At 40.6% G+C, this 24,737-nt stretch overlaps 2 protein-coding genes across 2 annotated transcripts; one reads left to right on the top strand and one right to left on the bottom strand.

Annotated features, from left to right (window-relative positions):
• Positions 1-2,818: 2,818 nt before the first annotated feature.
• Positions 2,819-5,703, bottom strand: znf593 (zinc finger protein 593). The gene is made up of 4 exons (XM_084915668.1): positions 5,607-5,703; positions 5,163-5,377; positions 3,646-3,708; positions 2,819-3,550 (listed from the first exon to the last, which is right to left on the bottom strand). The coding sequence occupies exons 2-4, from the start codon at positions 5,360-5,362 to the stop codon at positions 3,424-3,426; spliced, it is 390 nt and encodes a 129-aa protein (XP_084771794.1). The 5' UTR covers positions 5,363-5,377; positions 5,607-5,703; the 3' UTR covers positions 2,819-3,423.
• A 680-nt stretch (positions 5,704-6,383) lies between these two features.
• rlf (RLF zinc finger) lies at positions 6,384-24,292 on the top strand. Its single transcript, XM_084914438.1, has 8 exons — positions 6,384-6,605; positions 8,472-8,626; positions 15,011-15,092; positions 16,148-16,283; positions 16,379-16,581; positions 18,209-18,345; positions 18,502-18,643; positions 19,156-24,292. Exons 1-8 carry the CDS (start codon positions 6,426-6,428, stop codon positions 23,764-23,766), a joined length of 5,646 nt encoding a protein of 1,881 aa, XP_084770564.1. The 5' UTR covers positions 6,384-6,425; the 3' UTR covers positions 23,767-24,292.
• The last annotated feature ends 445 nt before the right edge of the window (positions 24,293-24,737 follow it).

Below are 24,737 nucleotides of genomic sequence, written 5' to 3'. Positions count from 1 at the left end.
TTTCAATATCTGTCGCGCAGGAGTTTTACAAGTCTGTTGTGGCCAATGCCCTCCTCTACGCTGTTGCATGCTGGGGCAGCAGGTTGAAGGTTGCAGATACCAACAGGCTCAGTAAACTGATCCACAAGGCCAGTAATGTTGTGGAGACGGAGCTGGACTCCCTTAGGGTGGTGTTGGAGAAGCGGATGTTGTCCAAGATAAGGACAATGCTGGAAAATACCTCTGCACACACTCCATGAGCTGCTGGCCAGTTACAGGAGCACGTTCAGTGAGAGACTGAGATTACCCAAATGCACCACTGAATGACACAGGAAATCATTCCTGCCTGTACCTGTCTCTTTGTACAACTCCTCCATCTAATGCACAGTACACACTGCTATAGTTACACCCTTTTGCACATCCTCTACAGTAAAATAACAAAGACAAAGTTGTACAGGTTAGAGTAAAATGTCAATCATATATATTTCACCTCTGTAACATTTTTGATATGTATAAATGAGCTAATTCTAATACTTTTAAAAGTTTGTAATATATTGTATTATTCAATTAGTTCAGTCTGTTACTATTATTGTCTTGGAGCAGATGTAAACCACATAGTTTCCTTAGGGTTTATTAAAGTATTCTTATTCTGATGCTAAACTCTGACTCTCGCATCTGGAGCCCAAAGGAGGACTAAAGAGCTACTTGTCTCTCTGTGTGTCCATTACTCCTGAATGGCCAAGAACCTTACAACGGTATATTCCAGTATTCTTTCTCTGGAACTTTATTTTGTGGTTGTTCTGTTGTCTTTCTGTGCTTAAAATGCAAGCGTTCAGCTTTCATGTGAGGGATTGAACAAAAGTATTGCATTAAATGCTTAACAATTATAACCAACTTTATACAATTATTGGACACCTGATTGACCTGATTATTCCATTAAAAAATTAATAAAAGACCTGCAGTTTATTCCAAATTTTCAACTTGCATTTGGTAGCTGGTCACTGGAATTCTCGATATGAGGCCCAGAGAAATTATCAGGGAGGCTATGATTAGGCTGAAAAGCCAGAACAAACCTATCAGAGTGGGAGCAAAAACTTTAGGGTTGACCAACCTGGTACAGTTCTGCAGGGGAAAAAATGCCCTGACCAGCTCAGGAACGCAAAATGCCTGAAAAACCACACAAGACAAATACAGCGGAAGATCACAGTTACTGCCTTGCTTCAGAATCCCCTTCACAACATTTAAGTCAAGAGCACTGTTGAGGAGGAAGGAATATCATTATGAAAGTCTACAGTCAAAAGATGACTTCATGAATACAGGATTTACAATTAAGTGAAACCCACTGGTTACACTCAAGAACAGGAAGACCAGATTAGGCTGCAAAGGAAAAGAATTGTCGGAAAGATGAAACCAGTGAGATAAAAGTATGGAGAAAGATCTACACTAAACCACATTATTTTTCAAACATGGTAGAGACAACATTTCAGCATGGGCATGTATGGCTGACAGTGGAAGTGTCTGCTGATAGAAGTAGCAGAATGAATTGTGAAGTGTACAAGGCTATACTAACATTAATTATTGCCCCCGACAACCAGATATCTCTAATCAAACAGCATCTTGGTTCTCTTGGCTCATCTGTTCACCTGAGCCTCAGGTACCTTGGTGTGATGTTTGATTCTGCCATGTCCCAAGAACAACACTCTCGCCAGTTAATTAGGAACTGCCTTTTTCAGCTAAGAAACATCTCCAAACTGCGAACTTTGCTGTCTAAATCTGAGTTAGAAATGTTTATTCATGCTTTTATTTCTTCTCGCTTAGATTATTGTAACAGCCTTTTTCTTTGTCTGAGCAAAAGGAATCTTGAGCGTCTCCAGTTAGTCCAGAATGCTGCTGCAAGGCTTTTAACTAAGACACGAAAAAGAGAACACATTACACCAGTGTTACGTTCATTACACTGGCTTCCAGTACATTTCAGAATTCATTTTAAAATCTTAGTACTGACTTTTAAAACTTTGAATTGTGATGCCCCTGCTTACATTTCTGATCTTTTAGAACCCCACGCTCCCTCTCGCAGCCTGAGATCTTCTAATCAAAGGCTGTTGGTAGTCCCTCGAACATATTTTAAAACCAGAGGTGATAGATCTTTTAGAGCGGTGGCCCCCAGGTTGTGGAATGCTCTCCCTCCATCATTACGTTGCTTTGATTGTATTTATTCTTTTAAAAAGCAGCTTAAGACTCATTTATTTAGCTTGGCTTTTAATTAGATTTGTGCTGTGTGTTTTATTATTAATGTATTTTATGTATTTCTTTTTTATATTACTGTGAAGCACTTTGTGGGTTTTATCCTGTGAAAAGTGCTATATAAATAAATTGATTTGATTTGATACTGTCCGCTCAGATTCAGCCAAATACTGCAAAACTGATCAGACAAAGCTTCACAGGTTCACAGTAAACGGAATCTTACTCAAGGCATACTTCAAAAGCAACCCAAGTGTTTCTCAAGACAAACATATGGGATATTTTTCAATCCGTCACCTGATTTCAACCTAACAGATTAGCTTTTTGGTAATTAAATTCAAAACTGAATGAAGAGACACAAACAAACAGCCGAAGGTGGCTACAGCACTGGTAACGCTCATGGAGTGCCAAGAATTTCCACTGAAGCATTAAAAATAATCCTGATATTTAAAATTATGATAGTTTGCTCAGTTACTACACCACTGAAAATAGGGGACTACGTGTGAAACCCAGTGCCTCCAACTAAAGCACAAGCACTCCAACTGTGTCATTCCCGATCCTTGTGACCTGTAAAATGAGACATGATGATATGATCTCTGTGCAGTGTTGTCTCAAAATTGTTTAATTAAGAACATTTAGAAGTTTAACGAGGTATAAGTTAGCCTGGTTGCAGACATCTGAATCACTATGCACATCTCCAATTCCCTCCATTTGAAGCAGTTACAAAATAAGGTATATAGTACACAGCAGAATTACATTTTCTATCAATAGTCAAACTTAGTTAACTGTCCAGTATTTTAAATGAACAACTAGAGTGAAAAATAAATATTACTTTGTGTACAGAAATGCATGTTTTATTCTATTTCTTTGTCTGGTAAGTTCAGGTACAGCTCTAACTGCACTGCTGTACTCCACACATGTAATGTGACTTAATCAACTCCACAAAATTTATTATTGTAGAAAACATTCCACCATCCTTTGTATTTACATAGGAAGACAATGCATCTGATTGTAAGGAGAAGCCTTCTGAACTTGGTGATGGAAGATTAACAACCACGTTTCTCACAGCTGGCTGAAAAACAAACATCTGTCACAAAAGGCATTTTCAGCTTTGCTAATAAAGTTTGTGACAACATTAACTGCAAGCATTAACTGCTAATGCCTCTTTTATGAGTTAATCAGTCCGTGGATTAATGTCAGAGGCTTTCATTCCATGTCCTCCTCTAATGGTTGGGTCTTCACTTCAACAACTTTTGGAGGGATGTATGAGCCCATGCCTGCTGCTCTCTCTGCCTCTTCCTGGGTGTAGGGCTCTTCTCTGAGCTGTTTCAGTCTGGATGGGGAAAAAAGGAGGTAAGCCATGAAACTTACATGGATAGGATTACGAGCTGTAAGTCCAAATATGTGACTGTAGAGTGGTCCGCTTACCGTTTTTTATGCACTTTAGTTTTGAAGTGCTCTTTCAAGGATCTCATATCCACAAAATATCTCCTGCAAAACACGAAGAGCCATCACATTAAAAAAAAAAAATCTATATTTCTTAAAAATTTAACAGATGAACAGCTCACAGCATGAGAGAGTATAAGAAGAGGGTATTTCATTTTAAGGAAGCCATGAGGGTCTGGAACCCTGGATTAGGACTGAAATTTGCTCTAATCATTCATCATTGGGTATAGGGCTGCCACAAACGATTATTTTGATAGTCGACTAGTCACCGATTATTTTTGCGATTAGTCGACTAATCAAATCATGCATCCATTGGACGTACAGCGTACAGCTTATTGCACCAGCGGCATCTGCTCTTATATAACTATCATTAGCTTACAGCTTTAAGTGTTTATGGTATGTGCTAACTAAAAATAAAGACAAGATGATAGTTTATTAAGTTTTAATGAAATTTGCAGATTGTTTCGGTGAAGTTTAATAAACTCCTTGCTATCTAAAATATAACGGGACACCGGAGTATATTCTCGAGCATCTCACACTTCTGATAATCAGTTGTCGGCTTGACTTCAATTCAGCTGTGTAAAAACTATAACTTTAATCTCAGCCAAACCGATTTACTCAGGAACAAATAAAATACAAAAAAAAAGCCAAACAATAACATTTTGAAGTTATCTAAGTGACTTATATATATTTAACCTGAGAAAGACAGCGGTGGGTTTGAAAACTATTTGCCGGGAGTCCGGTGTTCTCACGGGCTCTGGTGAGCCGTGCCCCCGGCTAGCTATCGAGCTAGTGGGTAACAGACGTCACCGAAAACGTCGGAGCGCTTTTGAAAATATGTGGTGTCTTGATAAACTGAGCAGATATTTGAGGTTTACACAGCTACATTCTCGCCTAAAAATATGTTAAACGTTTATTTTGTGACCCAGAAAGAATAATAAGAGTAATATTAAAACTAACTAGCTGCCGCCATTGTTGGAAACTGAGCTGGGCTGCGCTATGAATTCTGGGACACAGCTTCTTCTTCTTCGGGGTTTAACGGCAGCTGGCATCCTTGTACATGCAGTGCTGCCATCTTCTGTTTCAGTCCGTTATTACACTCTTAAATCCTACTACTTATTCCTGCATCTTTTGTGATCTTACAAAGCTTCAAACGACGCGTCGACTATTAAATCAATCGTCGATGATTTTGATAGTCGACGTAATCGTGACTAGTCGACTAATCGTGGCAGCCCTAATTGGGTACGCCACCCTTTTCCAGCTGAAACCTGTGGCCTCAGACTTGGACAGTACAGATATTTCTCCATTCCAGCTTTTCATATGGGAAGATTTACTTCTTTTCCAACCCCAATGGGAAACGTTCGGCAGAACTTAAGGTGAAATATTAAATATCTTACTAAAGGAAATGCTGATGAAGACTAAGAGTTTAGTAAGCAGCATATATATCAAGCAAAGTCAGTTAACAGATGGACTGTTACAGTAAACAGAGAAATACCTACGCGCAGTGTAAGCAGTAGTGTTGTGCACATCCGGTTACATCGTAGTCAACCTCCTGATGCAGCAGTTTAGCAGCTGTGTCAGGCTTCATGTCTGAGTGGATCTGATCCAGGTCTTTGGTCCTGCGCTTTGTCTTCCAGGTCTTTGCAATGTTCTTCTTCTTGCCATTGTTGTGGTTTCGGGTTTGTTTGGACTTCCCCATGATAACCAGTTGGTACTGTGTGAAACAAAAGGGTTTTAATCCCCCAAAATGAACGCAGACACGTCACAGACTTGTGTCAACATTAAAATCTTTCGATTGTTTCACTGATACTTCCCAGTTAATATTCTTAGAATCTATTTACAAATACCGATCAAAAATATGCGTTTAACGTCTAATCAATCGTTACTGCAGCCGATCTACATCTAATAAGCCGTCGCAGATGTTATTTTCAGACTTTGCTTACCTTCCACACGTGTGACCGAGAGAAGTGAAATCTATTTCCGGGTCAAAAGAGTAGAACGATATTACGCAGTCACCTCCAGAGGGCGCCAAACCCCCGGTCTCTAACAGTGGGGCGATAATAAAAACACCTTAACTATTTTAATTTAAACGCTAACAAAATTATATTTAATTGTAATTCACTTCAGATTAACATTTATTTTCCTAGCATATCGGATTTTTACTAATAGCGCTAGCTGAGCACTTATTTGGCATGCAGTTTTAGCGAAAAATTGCCACCGAAGTTGAATAAAGTTGAATAATATTTGATCGACCAATTATTACGATTTTTTTTTGGGGGGGGGGTTTACAGTGCAGTTGATTTTTTTTCTGGTCTGATAAGCTGTCAGGTGTGTTATGCTCTATGTCACGCTACCTTTTGGTGCTTTGCGTAACTATCAGTGTCAGTGTAACACCCGAGAAAAACTGTAATAAAGGTTATTATTTTCAGACTGAAAAAAATAGAATAGAAAAAGATGGATGTAAGAAAAAGCACACAGAGCTAAAATTAAGCAGAATAACTGAATTATTGTTCGCATAAATTTAGAGAGCAAAGTTTATATCGGATAGAAAATAAAGTATATCGATATTGCGGTTAAAAGGGAATAGCAACAACGGCCTGAATATAACAGTACAAGCCCACTTTGTATTTATGCTCTTACCACCCCCTCTACTTACTTTTCAGGTGATCTTGGTGTCAGTTCAGCTGATGTATTTAAATATTCCGACAGCATTGAAGGGGTCGTCAGACTGCACTGCATACGCGCTGTGGTGGAGAGTGAAGATGGCGGAGAATAATGTCGAACCAGAGCACGAATGGAGCGACTGGGCCCTGGACACGGCCGAAGATACCCTAGTTGCAATGGAAAACCTGCTGGCCACACTGAGAGCTTTCGAGGACGTCCTCAGGCAACAAGAAATCTCCGTTGCGTCTTCCACGGAGTACTGCGATAACTTCTGTCAGGTAATGTGTACATGCAGCATCGAAGCTACAATTAGCCTATCGTTAGCTCACCCAGGACTGTTTTTTTCCCTCTCGCATCCCGCAAGCAGAATTACCAGCAGCGATTGCTGGCCTGTTAGCTAACTGGCCAAGTTTAGGTTAGGATTACACCCAATTGCAGTACGTTTATTTTTGCGCATATTTGCATATGCTTTTGTGTTTTTTGACATTATTCTTTTTATTTTTACACCCAAACAACTCACGGCCGTTGGACTTATTTGCAGCTCAGTGATTTGTTGCTCATATGGCAGGTTCAAGTCGCCTTACATTCAAAGATCAAAGGTCTTTTAGCTTTGCTTTATTTGGGAAGTGATTATGGTGGCAACGAAGAAAATGTAATACAGATGTTTGTATGAATTTATTGACACAGTTTGCAGATCATGTATTACTGCATGCCCGTGGGGCGGGGCAGCGTCGAGATATGTTTATCATAATATTTTTGTTGTTGGGGGCGTTCAGCTACTAAGTAGTGTTGCATTTTGACCACTTTCAAGAAAATACGCTTTTCCTGTGCTGACATTTTCTAAACCTGCGCATCTGTCAGTTACGACAATGGAGATTTATAGTCTCCCTTAAAGAAATCTTAGATTGGAGTCCAGTTAAAACACAAATCTAGTCATCATGGTAGGGAAATTACTGTGGCTTCCGCTTTCTAAAGGATCTGATTTAACTAAAAACTAGGTATCACTTTCATTTTTGCTGCTTAAGGGACTCTACAAGTTTTTCAACCATTAGAGAGCTTCCCTTGAAACCTGTTCAGCAGCCTTGGAGAATGGCATTGCAGGAGTAATTCATTAGCTAGCTCACCCTGACAGGTCTTCTTTAATTAGGCTGCTTTTGAATATTTCCCAATGATTTCAACAGCGCTAACTACCCCCTTATAAGTAAGTTGAAAGATTGTATGCGTTCCCATGTTTGGTGTTGGTAACTGTGTAAAATGACACTTGATTTAACACTAAAACTCAATTTCGGTACAGTTTTAACTTAAATTTTCTAGGTTTTCATAAAACAAAGGCAAAAAGATCTGTGACTCCCAATTCCAGTCGGAACTCTCACGGATGTAATTAGTACACTGATGTAGGTCTTTAGGGCCTAGACTTTATTCCTACCTTCCTTTGAGAGGGTGCTGTATATTTAGACAGAGGGGAATTAATTTAGTGCCTCTGTGGGCATGAGAACCACCTAGAAAAGTTCCTTCTATCTGGCAAATGAGACTCCTGGGATGCTGATAGCGCTATGATGATTTAATGTGTATACCCACCAACTACAAGGAGGTGACAGATGGGTGTAGATGTTGACTTCTCTGTTCCTGAAGGACAGCTGAACGCTGAGTTTTTGCTCGAAACGAGACCTTCCTCCCTGTTAACAGTAAATGTTGAGTTATATAAAACACCTGTTTCTTGTAGGTAATATTAATTTAATTAATTGAGTTTGATTCTAATGTTTTAAATTGTGTGAAATTATACCAGGTTGAATCATCCCAAGAACTCAAATTTAATGGTCATATACAGTATGAGATCATTATGTATGTGTGATGATCATATACTGTATGAAGTCTTCCTTCCTTTTTTTTGTTTTAAAGCAACAGTTAAGTCCCCTCAGGCCCAATCAGGAGCACAGAAGGCACACACCAGACAGTGTGTCAGCTGGGATCAATCAGGTATAGACAGGTATCTCCCTCAGGTGAAAACCTTTGATCATCCATGGCAAATGCTTCCTCTTCTGGTCGTAGTCTTTGAACATTGCTACTACATATTTCTACTCTACTTTCAAATCTGCTTCATCAACTATTTTTTCAGTTTCTGATGTCTTTGTGTGTCTTTGCAGGCACTGATGCACTATGCTGGAAGCAGGAATTCCATGGAACATGGGCTGCCTCTTCTGGAGGTCTACTGTCTGTCCATAAACTGCTTTGCTTCAGCTCGATCCCACCTCACGGCAGAGTCCGACAGAGTGGCCCTCGTTTTGAAGCGGCTAGCTTTGTGAGTACTGTAAAATATACTGAATTATGAGAGATAAGCAATTGATTATCTCATGAGAATGTGTGCGAGGTGTCATAGGTGTCAAAGTAGTTTGAATGTCTGGTTTATGCATGGGAGCAATTTGAAATCATTTCAATATAACTTGTATAGACAAAGGCTATACGTATTGTGTGCATGTGTAATAGTCATATCACAACAAATGTCATGTCAGGTATATCAAATTCAGTTATTATGCTTTGACACAAAAGGAATACCAACATGTTTTTTTGCTAGTGTAACTTGATGTTTTTGGATACACAGCCTTTTTTTTTAAAATTTTTTTTAATTTTAACATTACAAAAATCAACATTCTTGGTAGTGTGTCATACAGGCTCTGAGTGTGCACTGCAAAAGGAAGTGAAAGCACCAAACAGAAAAGAAATGCAGTAGACTAGAGAAGTGACTGAGTCAGATACAAACACCTCCTGCAGGATCAGATTGGGTTATTTTGCATGCGTTCTGTGGGGGTGAGCCACCTGAGACCTGTTCACAGTAACATCCCCCCTTGTGCCTCATTCCCCACAGCGAGAGGGATGGGGCAGGTGGGCCTGTCCCCTCTCTCTCTCTGTCTACTAGTTTCCAGTGAATAGCTCTTCTGAGAGTTTGTGTCTTCAGCCTTCATCTTCTCTGGTTAGACAGGAAGCTGAGGAAGCCTGTTTACTACAGTTCTATTGCAGGGCTCCATCTTTTACCACTTGCAAACGGCTTTACCTGCAACACCACAGAGAGAGCAGTTTTACACGAACAATATCTTCACTCCTGATCAGAGGAGCAATAATACCAATTCCTCGATCAGCAGGCAAATCATTTGGTCAAAACATAGTTTATATTAATAAAATTCAAGAAAGGATTGTTTTACACAGACTATAAAAACACATTTTCCTTTATTTTTAAATTTTTTTTAAATTGTTTTCTCTAAAGCTGCACTCCCCTCAGCGTCTTCAATTATTTACAAAGTCCTTAATAGCCTGCTCACTCAACTTTGTCTAATGTAGCTCAAATTCAAGCATTTTCTGTAAACTCAAGTCATTACACCTATACAGCAGGCTTGTGCTGTCTGAAAATGAGATCAAGCGTTGACAATTAAAGACACCAACGCTGATTGTTTCTTTCCTAAGTGGTAATAACTATTAACCAGTGGGAGTGAGTCTAGTCTCCCTCTTTTCCATCTGCCAATCCTCACAAGTACACTTTGCAATCTGACTAAATGCTTTATTCGTGTTCTCCATATGCCTGCCGCTATTCCGAGGCACTGATGATCCTGGCGCTTTTTTCCGTTCAGCCTTCTTAACATGTCTTTTTCTGTTGGGTTCAGTTTTATTTTTTGTTTCAGTTTTGCTTCCTTTTTTTTCTTTCTTTGCTTTGCTTAATAAATTCAAAGCAGAACATGGAGTTGGGGAGAATGTACAAATGAAATGTTCCAGATACGTCATTGGTCTAAGAACATTAAACAAATGTTTTTGCAGTATGTATATCAATGATTTTAAATGTAAGCAGTGTTTTCTACAGCCTTCGTTCTCCAGCTTTGAACTTACCTCGTTTGAGGTGAGTCGTACAAATCCGATTTTCTGCGCTGTCATCTATCGCCCCCCGAAATACAATAAGAACTTTATAAACGACTTTTCTGATTTTTTAGCTGGGATTATGCCCAACTATGATAGTGTTCTTATTGTTGGAGATTTTAATATACATGTATGTTGTCCTGATAAGCCACTGGTAAAGGACTTTTTAAGCCTTATTGACTCTTTTAGCCTGGTACAGTCCGTACGTGGCCCTACACATGAGCACGGACACACACTGGACCTTGTTCTGTCATATGGTCTGCCTGTCACTGACTTGGAGATTTGTGACTGTGCACTCTCAGATCATATGCCTGTGTTATTCAACGTTGGTTTGACATATACCGCAGTTAAATCTGGCGCTGCTACTCGGTGCTGTCGGGTTATTAACCCCGCCACTGCTGCGCAGTTTTCTGCTGCTTTTAATCAGCTCGGCGGCCCTTCTGACTTTGTTTCCTCTGATACAGAACAGCTAAATTCCTGGTTTTATTCTTGCTGTCAAAAAATCATGGACTCTGTGGCTCCTTTAAAAATCAGGCAGCCTAAGGCTAAACCTGAGCCTTGGTTTAATGAGAGCAGTCGTGCTGTTAAGAGGGAATGTCGTCGAGCAGAACGGAGATGGAAAAAGGATAAACTGCATGTATCATTTCAAATTCTAAAAGACTGCTGGCATCGTTACCAGAACACTGTTAAAGAGGCAAAAAGGGAATATTTTGCAAATATTATTTCTTCCAACTGTCATAACCCACGTGTGTTGTTTAGGACCATTGACACTGTTCTTAATACTCCATTGAATGTCTGTTTGGAAGTTTCTCCTGAGATCTGCAATGATTTTCTGAACTTTTTTATTGAAAAGGTTGTCACCACCAGGGCTCTTATCACAGCTCCTGACTCTGACCCCTCTGTCTCTGTCCCTTGCGCTGCTGTTTTCACTCAGTTTGAGCTTGTGACGCTCTCCACTTTAGAGGATGTGGTTCGCCATATTAACCCCACAGGTTCCCCACGGGATCCTGTCCCTCCACAATTCTTTAAAGAAATTTTTTCTAGTATACAACAGTATGTCCTCGACATTATTAACAGCAGTCTGTCTTCTGGTATGGTTCCTGCAAATTTCAAACATGCAGTAGTACAGCCACTGCTTAAGAAACCTGGCCTTGATCACACAGTTTTAGCGAACTATAGGCCTATTTCCAAGCTGCCTTTAGTCTCCAAGGTTTTAGAGAAAATTGTTTTTAGTCAACTGAAAGATTTTCTAGATGAAAATGGAATCTTTGAGGTTTTTCAATCAGGTTTTAAAACCCTTCACAGCACAGAATCTGCATTATTAAGGGTTTTTAATGACATCCTTCTGGCATGTGATTCTGGTAACCATGTTGTTCTTGTCTTGCTTGACCTAACTGCTGCCTTTGACACCGTAGACCACAATATTCTAATTTCTCGATTACATGATGTAGTGGGTATTGGTGGCACTGCACTTAATTGGTTTAGGTCTTATTTGTCAGATAGAACTTTCTCTGTCAGCCTTCTCGGTTACGAATCGTCTTCTGCTCCTCTGTCATGCGACGTCCCACAGGGCTCAATTTTAGGGCCACTGCTCTTTTCACTGTATCTACTGCCTCTGGGTTCTATCCTTAGAAGGCATGGGATCTCATTTCATTGTTATGCCGATGACTGCCAAATTTATTTGCCACTAAAACACAAGGATGGCATCTCCATAAAACCTCTCTTGACATGTCTAGATGACATTAAAGCTTGGTTGGCTCTAAACTTTTTAAATTTTAATGAAACGAAAACAGAAGTGTTGGTGTTTGGACCCAGTGGTCCCTGTGAGTCCTCCTCTGTTGTTTTAGGATCCCTGGAAGTCTATTTTAAATCTGTTGTTACTGACCTTGGTTTTAAGTTGGACAGTGATTTTAAATTGGACAACCAAATCAGAGCAGTGGTGAAGTCCAGTTTTTATCATTTAAGGCGACTGGCAAGAGTAAAATCTTTTCTTTCGAGGCAGCACCTTGAAACAGTGATCCATGCTTTTATTTCTTCCCGCCTGGACTACTGTAACTCACTTTATGTGGGGGTCAGTCAGTCATTGCTCTCACGTCTGCAGCTGGTTCAAAATGCAGCTGCACGACTCCTAACAGGAACTCGAAAAAGAGAGCATATAACCCCTGTGCTAGCCTCCCTGCACTGGCTGCCTGTGTCTTTTAGAGTTAATTTTAAAATTCTTATGTTTGTTTTTAAATGCCTTCACAGTCTTGCCCCGCCTTACCTCTCTGAGCTTCTTCATCCCCACATACCCTGTCGGTCTCTCAGGTCAGCTGACCAGCTGCTCCTGGAGGTACCGAGATCCAGGAGGAAGCTCAGAGGGGACAGGGCCTTCTCTATTGTGGCTCCAAAATTATGGAATAATTTGCCCATGCACGTTAGAGAGGCCCCTTCACTGTCCAGTTTTAAATCACGTCTTAAAACCCACTTTTATTCCTTGGCTTTTAACCTCAGTGAGACTTAGTTTTCTCTTTTAATTGAAGTAGTTATTTAATTAATGATTTCACTCTTCTTTTATTTGTTTTTTTTTTTATTTATATCTCATGTAATTTTATTTTACAGTTCCAATGTACAGCACTTTGTGTCAGCTGTGGTTGTTTTAAAGTGCTTTATAAATAAAGTTGATGATGATGATGATGACTGTGTGCTTTTGTTTTCTGTATTTGAATGGGTAAAGAAACACCAATACAGCACTCGTCCTTTAGAGTGAGCAAAGCTTTTATATGCATACAGGAGTCCAGAAAGAGACATAGTACAGTAGGTGGCTTTCCTAATATGAAAGACTTTTAGCTTTCTCACAACAGTCCGAGTACAAACAAAAAACTAAATATTATGGAAATCCTTAAACCGATTTGGTGCAATTGCAGCCTGCCTCTGCCCAGGGCATAAAAGTACATTTATACATTGAAAATGGGCAACATTGCTGAAATATAGAGGGTAAATTGCCAACACAGGAAATAAGTGGTTGTGTAAATTGATGTAAATGTCACAGCTACGGTTTAAATCTGAGGTATGCAGTGATACTAAGTGTAAAACGTAAGCAGTGGTAACTGTAATAATAACCTCAGCTAATTTTGTTGTATGTTCTTCATTTTGTGCACAGTTATATGCATTCTGTGCTTCCTGGTACTAACTGATTATTATTTTTAAAGGCTATAGCATTATTGGTTTTGTCATTTAAAAAAATATTAGTTTAAGTAACTGTCATTTGATTCCTTTTTGTTTTGGTTTGCAAAGCTCACACTGACTGGGATTGAGTGGCTGTTGTTTGGGATTAGATGTGCTTCAAGACGTCCTTGAAGGGGCATTAAAGGTCTCGTACTACAAATAATGAGTTATCTAAGAAATTTTGTGAATTTCTCAACATGAGCTGAACTAGGTCAGCGATTTGTGCCTTTGTGTTCATTGCTAGGACCAGTCATACGTCTTCAGCCAGGAAAGGTTTAAAGGCATGATGCGATCAAAGGTGTAGGGAGTTGTCTCATTACATGTGCGCTGAAAATCCACTGTTATCCTGAATAAACTGTATTAGTCATGTGAACGGTATGTTAAACTTCTTCAGCATGCTGATTTGTTTTTAGGTTTAAAAACACTGTTGGTTTGAATGCACATTTCGTTTACCTGTTTTTGCTGCAGTTTGCAACATGTGGCCACTTGCTTGTTGTACACAAACTACACAACAATTTGCAAGGCTAGATTAGTGATGCATGTCCCCAAGAAAAGCCTACATTTCTGGTTAGGAGGGATGCACATACTTGTAAACATGGAATGCTGTTGTTGTTTTGTTTTTGGAGTTGTGTTTTTTTGTTTTTTTTTTGCTTAAGGTAGCCAAAAGAATCTGTGGGCAGTCACAGACTACCAGCCTACATGTAGAGGGTGTGCTTTGTCAGATGGAGTGGGCTACTCTTGCTTGTGTTGTTGTTGGTCTGTTAGCCGGCCATGGAGAAGAGCCAAGTTATAGCATACAAAGACCTTAAGTGAAATCAGCCCACTTATCAACCAATCACTGTTTGACTGACACGTAAAGCGCAGTTGTGGTGGGTAAAAACCAATATGCTGTCTGAACAGAAACTCGTATGTGAATGGACACATTTGTATAACCATTATTTGGCAATTAGACAATTTGTGTGCAAATATCTTTATACAAGCCTACAGAATGCTTGAAGAATTAAAAAAAGCTGTGGACGTACGGTCAAACGAGTTGGCCACTGCTGAAAATGTTTTGATGCAACGAAACAAAATAATTGAAGCACCTTCACGTTTCAGTATTTGTGTACTATGCAGTTATTGTCACTGACCTCATAGCAAGAAGATTTTGTATCTGGTCAGCTGCAGTGTTTCAGTGTGTTTGCATGTTCTCCATAGGTCCGTGTGGGTTCTCTCTGGGAGCTCCAGCTTCCCACCACAATTGTAGTTGTCTGTGGATGTGGGTATAAATGGTTGCCTCTCTCTTTTTGCCAGCAACCGGCTGTCTGTTGAAGGCGCACCCCACTCTAATGTCAGCGGTAATAGGCTTCAGGGGATCCTTGTTGGACAAGAAAATTAATGGATATTAATTGGCATGCACACAGATCCATGTCTACAGGAATATCAGTGAATATTGAATTATTAGGAACACTGCCTTGTAGGGGGCGGCCATGGTGCCTTGAAGGTTGGATCATACTCTGCACACTCTTCATACTGTTGTTCTGTTTTGCACTGTTTTATTATAGTGTCATAAAACATCTCCTTGTTTTTACTACAGGAGCTGTTTTGAACTGTTGCTGTCAGTGCCTGAGAATGAAATCCCATATGAAGCCTGGGTTCAGTTCCACCACTCTGTTCAGGTATAGGACCTTCAAAGCATTGTTTGCTGATGGGTGACTGCATAGAGAAAAGTAAATTTGTGTGTGTCTGTGAAGGGGGGGTCGAGTTGATTCTTTGGGCGTTTTCTGTAAAAGCCCTCCTAAAAGTAAACCCAAAGACGAGCTGTTTCAAATTGGTGTGGACAGCATTGTTTTGTTTTTGTTTACCCCGTGGTGAGTCTAAAACATCTGTCTTTATAACCTCTCACTCTTCACAGGTTGTCAAATCTGTACTTCAATATGAAACAAATCTAGGTGTGAATATCTGCAGTATCAAGCTTGAAATAGTTATTTTCTCAAAGGATTTAAAGATACAAGACTTAAAAAGAATAGCGTTTCAATTTTTCTTGCATTCAGCAGTTTTGTTTCCAAAGAATGAAGTGAAGCGCTTCAGTCTCATGGGGTGGGTCGCATGGCTGTGGACTTGATTTCTTGTGGCAAATGTGCACTGAAGAGTTGGCAGAATACGTTGCTAAATTGATTCAATATGTTCAAGCTGAGCAAAACTGTGACATACTGAGAAGATTTATGGGAATGTAATAGCTCTGTAGCTGAAGTCTCATATAGGTTTTTAAGCACTCTTACTTTCTTTGATACTAGATTTTGGGCTGCGAAGTCACTATATTAAGTTTAGTTCACCCACATGCCGAATGACATTGATGACATTTCAAAAAGGAAAAAAAAGTCTTAATTTCTACAGACAGACTTGTCAGCAAAGAAAAAGTAATTCTAAACCAGGCTGTGCTGAGCTGTCACCTGTTTTCCTTTTTAGATGTGAACAGTGACAAACGTTTCACTTGGTGTAGAGCAGATAATGAAATATTGCTTGTGCTGAATCACAAACTGTGACAGCCTTTTGAGTTGTTCATTTATCATTTTATCACACATCAACAGAGAGAAAGCAGCACTGCTGCCTCCATAAAGGGAACATAGCCCTTAATAATTATATTTTTGTATTCATGAAAATGAATGTTTATAAAGATGCTGACCGAACAATTTTATTGTATTTAGCGTTACCATTTTTGTGTTGTGTGCAGATTGCCCATGATACCCTGCTACAGTATGGAAGCACAGACCTTCAAGCATTACTCCAAATCACAGGAGAGGGAGGGGCATGGAGCAACCCTGTCCTTACATCTCTCCTCACCGGGCAGCTGACTAACCCAGAAGAAGGTTAGGTTCTTTTTATTTGAAAACTATAGTTACTTAGAACTACGTTGGCTTTTTCTTTATTTGTGACTTGGATTTTGTTTGAATTCTGTCTTTAGTTAATGCATATATCAGCTTGGAGGGCGAGGGCTTCATGGAGATGCGGGTGAAACATCTGGAAAAGATGGGCGAGATTGCCAAAGCTGTGGTTTTGGCCAAAGCTTGCACTGAATGCAGCACCTTTTCTAATCAAGCCACGTTTCGTCAGACATACGTCTCCCTGCTTTGTCACCTGTTGCCCAACGAAGAGGCCATAATGGAGGTATTCCAGCAGTTTCTTTTTGTGAGCTGGGATTGGTTGCTTTGGTGACTTTTGGGTGTTTCAGTAAATTAATTAATGAGTTTCTACATTTATCATTTTCACCAAACGAACGTGCAGAGTATCAAAAATATAAGAAGCGTTCAGTGTGACACAGAGTGTGTGCCAGGTGATCACGACTGTGATGGCCTCCCAAAGCTTTCAAAGGACAGACAAAAGCATCCATTCTTAGTATTCAGTCACACATACACAAGCAATCTGTAACTGATATTAGCTGATAAAGAAAAATGGGGCATATTTGCAAGTCAAATCTTTTTAGAATGAGTGTAAAAAATGTACCTATTCATAAGGGTTTTCTGCACTGACTCCAAAAATAGAGCTTCAAACTCACATGCAAATTGAGCTTTCAGTTTTCTGGCTTTCAGTTGGAGGACTCAGAAAATCCTCCAGCCGATAGAACATTTGGGTGCTTTGTGGCCTAGTTTCAGTTTGGCATTATATTGTATGCTGTAAAAGTGTTTTAGCCTGCTTCTTTGTACATAAATCTAACCCATGTGCACACAGAAGTATCTTAGCATAATAATTATTCTTTGTCAGTTACTATTGATAATTCCTGTACTAAGCAGTGTTTGGATTTGTTTTACATGCTGTCTTCTTTTATTCTTTTGATTACAGTGTCTCGCCAGTGTGTCAGATAAAAGTGCAGACTAGGTATAGGATTTGCATGATCAGAAAAGCAAGAAGTGTAATTTTATTACACACACAGAGTTGTCAGTATGTTGGGCAGTTTTTTTTAATATTCATACAAAAGCCACACAGCTTTGAACTCGGGATAAAAAAATGATACAAAAATAGTTTTGTTTATTCAAACGGCTCACATTTCCACACTCATAATGTCTAAGTGAGCGAAGAAAGAGGCTATTATACTTTATAAATATAAAGCTGTGAAGAAAACTGGAATCAGCGGTGCAGTGATATTTAGATCGTGTGTGTGTGTGTGTGAGAAATGGAAAAATGGCCTTTTAAATAAAATATAACATAATTTCTCTGCCATGAAGAGAGAACATTCATTATTATAATACAGTGAAGGGAAAAAAAGTTGTTGTTTTGTCAGGAGGAAGTTTTTAGTTTGCTCTCTTATACATTTTATAAATCAGACTAGTATGAGATATTATCCAGATCTTGCATGTGCTTTATCTTTTTTTTTTTTTTTTTTTTTTTTTTTTGCTCCTGCCTCTGTGGTTCTTAGTTACCCCGCTTTTTCTATATGCCTCCAAGGGCATGCTCACCCCATTAGAGTTTAAGACTATTTTCTGTCCTCATGGGGTCATGAAATTCCTCCAGAAACACTTAAACATTTTAAAATGTTGTACTGCAGCTACAACAGCACTACTTTTTCAAAGGTCTGCATCTTAGAAAACAGCAAATTTTGTATTAAATCATACTGGGAGAACATTTTATCACCATATTCTGGTGGGAGTATATGACTGACATAAAACTAAATATACAAAAAGACACACGTTGATCATGGATGTTGATTTTTCTGGCATTTGTAACTTTTTGTTGAGTGACTGGAGATGTGTTGCCTCTTTCGTTGTTTGCTGAGCAGCCAACATTATGTTTCCTGTAGATATCGAGACTGGACTGCAAGGATGTACTTGAGATCACGTGTAATTTGGAGACAGAGGGGGAGGAGAATACAGCGTTCATCCTGTGCACAACTTTCTTGACACAGCAGCTACAGCAGCAGAGTCTTTACTGCTCCTGGTGAGTGGGCTCTCTTTAAAGACAAGTTTTCTCTTTTTATTTTATTTTTTTTAGACTTGATGTAAGAATTTATTTAAAAGAAAGTGATTCTTTGGTAATTTTTGCATTCACAAACAACTATATGTGTAAACTTTTTTCTTTTTTTTTTAATTAAAGGGAGTTGATTTTATTGTGGAGTAAGCTTCAGAGGAGGCTTGACCCCTCACCAGTGTCTCTTCTGGAACGATGCCTTCAGCTAGGTGCCATTGCCAAAACAGTCGACCATTTGCTTTACTTGGTCCGTGTGATTCAGACAGAGGTGAGTGTGAAAACCCGTGCTTTACACTTGTGATACTAAAATGGAACAGGTTGTTTGGCATTATGGGGGCAGGCAGACTATATTTGCATTACTTCTTACTTGACTGGAGAGTGAAAACAAAGATGTATGAGACAGATTGGATGCCCTGGCCCAGATCTGGGAGGACAAATTTTAGCCTAATGGACTAGCGTGCCTGTTATTTTTCACTTTGACTTTCAGGGTGTCTTTGAATTCAGCCCTTTGTAGGTTTATCATTTTCAGTTTCATCAAATGATGTGGAATCCTTTTGTTCCTGACACAGTAACCAGTCCTTATCAGTGTAGATCAGTATGGATATGAGCCCCCTGCTGCCTTCATTGAAGTTGATGTATTTTCAAAGTGTTCCTTTAATTTTATTTATTTATTTATTTTTAGCAGTGTATTTAGAGGCTTATGTAGCCAGTGTAACAGGGTCTTTTTTGTATTTCCCAGCACTCTATAATGGGAATATAACTCTTCATATCACTTTTTAGGCAGAGGAACCAGGGATACCTGCGTCAGTAGAGCTTTGCGTGAAAGCCCTTCAACTTCCAAAGCAGGATGACTCCGAATCGAAGATCTCTGTCTGTAAGACGGTGTCCTGCCTTCTTCCAGACGACCTTGAGGTTCTGCGTGCCTGCCAACTCACAGAGTTCCTGCTTGGCCCCACTCAGGAAGCCTTCAGCTGTCTTGAGGAGCTCTACTTGCGCCCAGACCAAAAGTATGACCAGGACAGTGAGGTTATTCCCAACTCACTACGCTGTGAGTTGCTACTAGCACTGAAAGCTTACTGGCCTTTTGACCCCGAATTCTGGGACTGGAAAACTCTAAAATATCACTGCATCTCGCTTCTGGGGCTGAGGCCCGAGTCAGAAGGGGAAGAGGAAGAGGCCGTTGAGAAGGATAAACTGCATGAGCTGCAGGGAGTCACTGTTAAAGTAGAATCGGTGCACCAAAATGGGATAAATGGAGGTCTTGACGGGCATGAGCAGATGGATCAAAAACAGTCTATTAACCAAACAGACATCAAAGGTGATTCTGAGGCAAAAAAACAGAAGTTCTGCTGTCACATTTGTAAAAGGTCTATCTCAGACACCCAAGTCATTCACCACTCAAAAAGACATGCAGAGAATAACAACCATCCCTGCCCTATTTGCTTGGAAAAGTTCGAGAGTCGGAAGGAACTCGTTCCTCACATTAAAAAACACATTGAGAGTGAAACACATCTTGTCAAAAATCATGCCAAGACTGAGGAAGTACAGAAAACGATAGAAGAAGATGACGACGTTGAACCGGGTGAGATCACTATTGATCCTTCTCTAATGCTGTATTACAAATCCACCCATGATCCAGATGTCTTGCAGCATATTGTGCAGCAAGCCAAAACGGGGACAGAGAAACATGTGGACAGCGACGAGCATGTAACTTTCGATTACATCGACCAACATTTCAAACTGCAGAACAGGGATGAGTATCCCTGTCCAGGAACTGGATGTACACGAACTTTTAAACATTCCAAGTACTTATATGTCCACTTAAAGTCGGAGCACAAAGGTGATGAAAACGTGAAATATTTTCACCAGATGAGAGACAAGCGGGAAAAGTGCGTCTTCTGTAGACGTCATTTTGTCTCAGCTTACCATCATCGCAAACATATAAGAGTTCACTATGGTGATCGGCCTTACACGTGTGTTGTTATAGGCTGTGGTGCGCAGTTTAATACTTCCAATGAACTTGTCACACACAAGCAAACCCATGGCTATCAGCTCAACTACCAGTGTCAGCTCAAAGGCTGTTATGTCACATACTCTGACTTGGGACAGATATATCACCATGAAGCACAGCATTTCAGAGATGCGGCATTTACCTGCTCTAGTACTGACTGTAGAAAGTATTACTTGTCCAAAAAGGAATTTATAAAGCATCTGTCAACACACAACATAACTTTCTCTGAAGAGGACTTTGAGGCTCAAAGGAGGGCAAAGCGGAAACTTTTTAAGACTGTTACTGATGCAGCCATTCGCCTTACTAAGTCAGTTGAATCTGACACTGTAAATGGAGACGTCCTGAATGCTTCGTCAGTGAGTTGCTCCTCCTCCTTGCAGGAATCTGACGTCAAAGAGCCCAAAGCAACAATGACCTTGGTGGCTGTGTGTTTTGATGGAAGTAAATTCACTTGTGGCTTTGAGAAGTGTGGCATGACATTTTCCAGAGCCAGAGATGTCCAGAGACATCTTAAATGTGCTCACCCAGAACATCTCAAACTGGAGAACAAAGAACACAAACATGACAATGAGCAGGGATCCAAGTCCAAATGGATAAAGTCTGAAAGTCAACCGGAGAATGAAGAAAAGGGACAAAGCGACCCAACTCCATTTCAACCTGTGGACACTTGCCAAGAAAAAAAAGCTTCCACTCATCCCAAAAGCAGTGAAACAAACTCTTTAAGCCTTCAAACAAAAAACGATGCTCTCAAAGAGATTCTCATCGGGCTCAGTAGACTGGACCTGAATTCCGACAGTTTGCCAAGTGAACCCACTCAGTCCAGCGTGGACTCAAACACGTCTCAAATATCTCTTCATCAGGCAATTATGGCAAAGCCCCCTGTTGTCTTGCTTCAGAAGAGACCACATCTTTCAGAGGAAAAGGTCCTCACTGAACAAGCAACCACTGAGGAAGGTGGCAGTGAATCACTAGCCAGTGCTAAGCCCTATGTTTGTGAGATGAAAAGTTGTGGCTTTAGAACGGCTCAAAGTTACAGCTTACTGCGCCACTATAACACCAGACATGGCCGTACCATTGAACAGGCCAAAAGGTTGACTTCTTTGAAAACCACCTGTTTTAAGCCTTACGTGTGCCACCTTTGTTCCAAGAGCCACAGGGAAAAACATGTGTTGAGGGCCCATTATATTCAGTTCCATAACATGAGTGAGACTTGCGTAGATCAGATTAGTGTAACATCTGTACAGCATGAGGGAAACAAAGTGTCCAAATCTAAAAAAAAACTAACATCGCCTTTGACAAACCACGGCCTAAAGGTAAAAAAGAAAGAGCTCCCCAAGTTGCAACACCAACAAGAGACCAAAAACTCAACAGCGATAAGTGAAAATGGAAAAGACTTTCATAATCACTCCCCATCTGAAGAGGAAGGGGAAGATGAGGCAAAGGGTAGAGAGGAAGATGAGCAGAGACAGGAAAGTGAAGATAAGACCACACAGCAAGTCAGAACGACAAGACGCTTGGTAGCCAAAAGTAATCTGTGCTATATACTTGATAAGTTCAGTAAACCTTTTCATTGTGTGGCAAAAAATTGCGATGCAGCTTTTTCCACCCAGGGAGGTCTTGTGCGCCACCTCCAGTTAGTACATCATTACAATCGCTCTCAGCTTTTGTTGGAAAAAGATATTGATGTGCACCACAGTCCAGAAGTGAGAAAAGAGCCTGCCAAAAAAAGGCCTCTCCCAAACTCAGATGAACCTCAACCCCAGTTCAAATGTCACTTTGCAAACTGCAATGCTTCCTACCACCTTAAAAGCAGCTTAGTGCGTCACACTCGTGATTACCACTCGCAACCACCTGAGCTATTAAGGTGCAAGTATGACGGCTGCACAAGAGTGTTCAGCCATGACGGTGCGCTTAAAAAACACACTCTTTATAGTCACTGCGAGTTGTACGACTCGCTGGTGGTACGTCTGCAGAGCACTCACAAGAAGTCTATTACCGGGTGTCAAAAGAAGCTTATAGTCACACCAGAGAGTCCTCAGAAAGAGGAACCTGGTTCACCCACCGCACAGGCTGAGAGTCCAAAGCCTGAAGTGACAGCTACGTCAGAACAACTGGGTGATGAGGGTGCTGCGGAGAAAAAGGTCTCAGGAGAGAAAAAGCGAGCGAAAAGAAATTGTTTCAGCCGTTACGTCTTTAGATCTCACGAAGAAGCACTACAGATGTGCCAGGATCGCTGCTTGCGAGTGGCCTACCCATGCATGGTTCAGGACTGCGATTCTGTCGTCACGTACATGCACAGCTTGAACCGTCACTACCTGAAGGTCCACCACATGCGCCGAGAAGATGTCTTTAAGAATGAAGATAAGCTTGTTTTTACTGCCGAGCAGCTCGAAGAACTCATTCAAAGGAAGTCCGCCAGACCGACTGTTGCAGGCACGTGCGTCCCTAATGGGGTTCTTAAAATGGAGTACCAAGCAGAGTCGGAAAACGCAGGGGCACAGCCTGCACCCGTGAGTCTTCATTCCATCAAAGGGGACACGCAGGATGAGGACAATCATGATGCACTGAGCTTCCCTGGAGAAGAAGAGCAGGAGCTGCCACCTGTCGAGAGAAATGGTGTCCTCGTTGGTGCAGACGAGGTGCTATATGGTGAGCCGAGCACAGGCGGGCATGCTGAAGATGCTGCTGCAGGAGCACCGAGCACTCAGAAACCAGAGGAGAGACTGAGCTTGGATAAAATCAAGCCTCTGCTCCGCCCGGTCACTGTTGACCTCTCACCACCATGTTCACTTCGTTTTACTACTGAAGAGGGCTTCCAAGACGCATCGGGCAACAAAGATGGTAGTAAAACATTAAATGGATCCGTAACGTTGTCCAGTCCTCCTGTTCGCCAGCCCCTGAAAAGGATGAACGAGCTGTCTGAACAGCCTTCAAACGTAAAAGACTCTCAGTCTCGTAGTGCTTCTCCACGGGCTTTTGACATTGCTGGCTATAAGCCTATGGGGTTTGAGTCTTCATTTCTTAAGTTCATACAAGAAACTGCTCCAAAAGACAAAAATACAGGATTAGCAAAACGGCGGGACACTTTCAGACGTAGTTGTTCTGTCAAAGAGAACAACCAGCTAGGAATCTCTCACACCCGCAGCAGACGCACTCATTCCCCACTGCTGAAGCCCCACTCTATGACTGGGGACCTCACGTCAGTCCAAAACTTGAAGTCCATCCTGGACAAAGCCCTGGCTGGGTGTGGGGACCTGGCCATTAAACAGCTTCAGTACCTCAGACCCGTGGTGGTCCTGGGCAGACCCGTGTGCACCACCGCCCTGCCTGACCTCTTCCCAACAGACACCAACAACAGCAAACTGCTTCTTGGAAGTTAGTTTAACCGAGCACCTTTTTAACATGGCTATGGTAAATGACTTTTTAGTTTCACAGCTGTGTATCAGTATTTTTATTTCTCCCAACCATGACGACGCTGTTACGTTTTTGCTATTTTTAAGTTGCCAAACTGAACAGTTGTAGTAATTAGCATAAAATTAAAAAACAAGCTTAAACACTGCACACTAGATCCAGCTGATTGTTTGGGTTTTTTAGACATCTGTAATGAAGCATTCAGATAACACCTATTATGTTAAATCATGGTCACAAGTGTATATACTGTAGTTCTCTGAGATAAATGTACAGCTTTTCAGATTGTTAGAAATGGTCAGTAGCGAATTGCAAGGCCTTTTCACTTTTGTGAAAATGTGACTGAAAATATTTCCTTACTACAAAGTCCTTGAAGGAATACGTTTGGTTATTTTTCACCTCAGTTTATAATAAGTCAGTGTTGGGTTGCAGTGGACAGGTGTTGGCCAACATGTATGTAACACTTTCTAATAAAATAAATGTGGAAATGAATTTACAGCCTTGACTCTCTGGATTGTTTATTAATTTGTTAAATTTCCAAGTATGATTACTAATTTTCTTATTTCTTGGTAAATGTCATTGTCTTCCCTCAGATTAAAACTGTTAATTGAAAAGGTAGGTTTAGCGCTTTACATTATTTTATGGATTATGGATCAGACAAAGCCGGACATCGTTTATAGTCCCAGACTCCTAAAGTCCAAACAGTCCACCGTTAGCTGTGCAGTACTTCTTTGGGATTACTTTTCAGTGAATTACAGTATTCGCTCATGAGAAGTATTCAGGAGGCCCTGCCGGAAGGTCTGTCAGAATCCAGTTTGCCTGGCACACGTGTGGTTAAAATTTGCAGATGCGACACTGCAAATAAACAGATTCTGTGCACGGGAAGGGATGAGTGCAGCTGTGTGGTTCTAGTAGTTAAGATTTTACATGTCAAAAGTGTTTT

This window comes from Perissodus microlepis, chromosome 19 (assembly GCF_051167445.1).
Source record: "Perissodus microlepis isolate ML-2025 ecotype Zambia chromosome 19, ASM5116744v1, whole genome shotgun sequence".
NCBI classification, from domain to species: domain Eukaryota; kingdom Metazoa; phylum Chordata; class Actinopteri; order Cichliformes; family Cichlidae; genus Perissodus; species Perissodus microlepis.
This window is presented reverse-complemented; position numbering and strand designations above follow the sequence as displayed.

Excerpts from the sequence above, each read along its gene's own strand:
- znf593 (XM_084915668.1), bottom strand. The coding sequence starts at position 5,362 with ATGGGGAAGTCCAAACAAACCCGAAACCACAACAATGGCAAGAAGAAG. Across the intron at positions 3,709-5,162 it reads CACTACTGCTTACACTGCGC|GAGATATTTTGTGGATATGA; the intron begins GTAGGTATTTCT and ends CGTGTTTTGCAG. Across the intron at positions 3,551-3,645 it reads ACTAAAGTGCATAAAAAACG|ACTGAAACAGCTCAGAGAAG; the intron begins GTAAGCGGACCA and ends TTCCCCATCCAG.
- rlf (XM_084914438.1), top strand. The coding sequence starts at position 6,426 with ATGGCGGAGAATAATGTCGAACCAGAGCACGAATGGAGCGACTGGGCC. Across the intron at positions 15,093-16,147 it reads AGTTCCACCACTCTGTTCAG|ATTGCCCATGATACCCTGCT; the intron begins GTATAGGACCTT and ends TGTTGTGTGCAG. Across the intron at positions 16,284-16,378 it reads GCTGACTAACCCAGAAGAAG|TTAATGCATATATCAGCTTG; the intron begins GTTAGGTTCTTT and ends TTCTGTCTTTAG.